At 45.9% G+C, this 2989-nt stretch overlaps 1 protein-coding gene across 2 annotated transcripts in view; it reads left to right on the top strand.

The window, feature by feature from the left end:
• Positions 1-2989, top strand: part of PHF20 (PHD finger protein 20) — a 228733-nt gene that overhangs the window by 182952 nt on the left and 42792 nt on the right. For both annotated transcript variants that reach the window (XM_011972373.1, XM_011972374.1), the window contains exon 13: positions 2408-2586. In XM_011972373.1, the coding sequence (XP_011827763.1) occupies positions 2408-2586 (179 nt within the window). The remainder of the gene's footprint in view (positions 1-2407; positions 2587-2989) is intronic.

Raw genomic sequence — 2989 nt, 5'->3', positions numbered from 1 at the left:
TTTGAGCCCTCTCGAGAAAGGCTTTATATATATTATATATTACATATATATATATATAACATTGCAACCTCTGCCTCCCAGATTCAAGCGATTCTCCTGCCTCAACCTCCCAAGTAGCTGGGATTACAGGCATGCGCCATCACGCCTGACTAATTTTTTTGTATTTTTAGTACAGACAGTTTCACCATGTTGGTCAGGCTGATCTTGAACTCCTGACCTTGTGATCCACCCACCTCGACCTCCCAAAGTGCTGGGATTACAGGCATGAGCCACTGTGCCTGGCCTGTTACATTTCTTAAACCTTCCTTTGAGATAAAATTAGTTTAGTTCTTCCATATGTTCTGAAAAATGTGACATATGTGTTCATTAGGTCAATCTTGTTTTGATGTAATGTTTAAAAATTTGAACTAGCAATACGTTTCATTGTGTTAACTGACAATGTAAAAAATGAAAGCTGGGTGCAGTGTCCCACACCTGTAATCCCAACACTTTGGGAGGCTGAGGCAGGTATATTGCTTGACCCCAGGAGTTCAAGACCAGCCTGGGCAACATGGCAAACCTTGCCTCTACAAAAAATACAAAAAAAGTTAGCCGAGTATTGTGGCATGCACCTGTAATCCCAGCTACTTGGGAGGCTGAGGTGGGAGGAACACCTGAGCCCAGGAGGTCAAGGCTGCAGTGAGCTGTGATCGTGCCACTGCACTCTGGCGCGGGTGACAGAATGAGACCCTGTCTCAAAAATAAATAAATAAAATAAAAATAATAAAAAATAAAAAAATACTTTATTGCTTAAAAATGCTGACAGACGGGCCGGGCGCGGTGGCTCAAGCCTGTAATCCCAGCACTTTGGGAGGCCGAGACGGGCGGATCACGAGGTCAGGAGATCGAGACCATCCTGGCTAACACAGTGAAACCCCGTCTCTACTTAAAAATACAAAAAACTAGCCGGGCGAGGTGGCGGGCGCCTGTAGTCCCAGCTACTCGGGAGGCTGAGGCAGGAGAATGGCGTAGACCCGGGAGGTGGAGCTTGCAGTGAGCTGAGATCCGGCCACTGCACTCCAGCCTGGGCGACAGAGCGAGACTCCGTCTCCAAAAAAAAAAAAAAAATGCTGACAGACACAGAGGGAGTATTTGCTTTTGGAATAATGGTGTCAATAGACTTTCAGGGTTGCTGCCACATACCTTCAGTTTGTAAAAAAAATACATTATCTGTGAACTGCAATAAAATATTAATAGTTATGCCTGACTTACAATAGGGTCTGGTTCAGAACAAGCACTTAGTAAAAGTTAGCTGTGATTATAACTAATCAGGCCTCAAATGATTCTACCTCTGATTATCCCTGGAATCTTCCCCTTCCTCATTCCTCACTGTCTACAGAGTTTTTGTTTTTGTTTTTGATTTTTGTTTTTGAGACAGAGTCTCACTCTGTCACCCAGGCCAGAGTGCAGTGGCATGATCTTGGCTTACTGCAACCTCTGCTTCCTGGGTTCAAGTGATTCTCCTGCCTCAGCCTCCCCAGTAGCTGGGACTGCAGGCGAACCACCACACCTGGCTAATTTTTTGTATTTTTAGTAGAGACAGGGTTTCACCATGTTGACCAGGCTGGTCTCAAACTCCTGGGCTCAAGTGATCTGCTCACCTTGGCCTCCTAAAGTGCTGGGATTACAGGCGTGAGCCACTGTGCCCAGCCTGTTTGTCTTTTGTGACAAAGTCTCATACTGTCACCCGGGATGGAGTGTAGTGATGTGATCATAGCTCACTGCAGCCTCAAACTTGTAGGCTCAAGGGATCGTTCTGCCTCAGCCTCCTGAGTAGCTGGGACTATAGACATGCATCGCCGTGGCCAGCTAATTCTTTTTTTCTTTTAGTGGAGATGAGGTTTTACCATGTTGCCCAGGCTTAACTTGACCTCTTGAGCACAAGCAATCCTCCTCCTTTGGCCTCCCAAAATGATGGTATTAGAGGCATGAACCACCATGCTCAGCCTTTGTTTACAGAGTTTTAAAGGTAGCTCTGGATACAGACAGACTGTAAGCCAGGTGCTGACTGGATGGGGTGAGGCTGAAGAACATGTTAGAGTTGTCAGGGATGGTGGTCTCTGTGGTTCATGGGGAGTTGTAGCTCCTCTGCCACTGAGTTCTATGATCTTGAGTAGCCACTGCCCTTGGGCTTCATTCTCTCAGTGAAATGCAGAAGTGGAGTTGAGTTCACTGCCTGGCAGCATGCCTCGTTTGAGCTGTTACTAAATGACAGATCCAAGGACAGATTGGCATCCTTGTTTCCTTGCCCTATGAATGTTCTTGCTTGGAGGAGTGGGACTATAAGGTCATTTTTCATTCTTGACAATCAAAGGGGTTTTAATTTTATAACCTAAAATAGTAACTATTGTTTTCCCTTTCCTCGTAGAGGAGGATAATTTGAGTGAGTCCTCTTCTGAGAGCTTTCTCTGGAGCGATGATGAGTACGGCCAAGATGTGGATGTGACCACCAACCCAGATGAGGAACTTGATGGGGATGACCGCTATGACTTTGAGGTGGTCCGTTGCATCTGTGAGGTCCAGGAGGAAAATGACTTCATGATTCAGGTAGGGAGAACTTCCAGGAAACAGGTCTAGAGAAGCACAAACTGGTCCTTGAAGGGAATTTTGAGGCCAGCAACAATGGCAAGTCATACCAGAGCCCCAGACAGACAGCATGAATAGCAGCAGACTGAGCTTTGCTTTTTGGTTTGGCTTCCTCAGAGTTCCAGGCTGCCATACATAGTCCACTGATGGAGTAAGAGAGGACTTTAGGGATCACTGAGTCTAAACCTCTCATGCTCTGCTTGAAGCAACTGGGACCCGCAAATGGGAAGGGCCTTGCCTGTGGTCACAAAGTGAGGAGTTGAGCAGCAGGGACTGAAATCTTTGGAGTGGCAGTTTAATCTTCCCATGGACTCTTATCTTCTCTTTGAGGTAAATTGTCTTTTTTTTTTTTTTTTTTTTTTTT

Source organism: Mandrillus leucophaeus, unplaced genomic scaffold (genome assembly GCF_000951045.1).
Source record: "Mandrillus leucophaeus isolate KB7577 unplaced genomic scaffold, Mleu.le_1.0 Scaffold129, whole genome shotgun sequence".
NCBI lineage: Eukaryota > Metazoa > Chordata > Mammalia > Primates > Cercopithecidae > Mandrillus > Mandrillus leucophaeus.
Note: the sequence above shows the minus strand (reverse complement) of the source record. Positions and strands in the feature narration are given on the sequence as shown.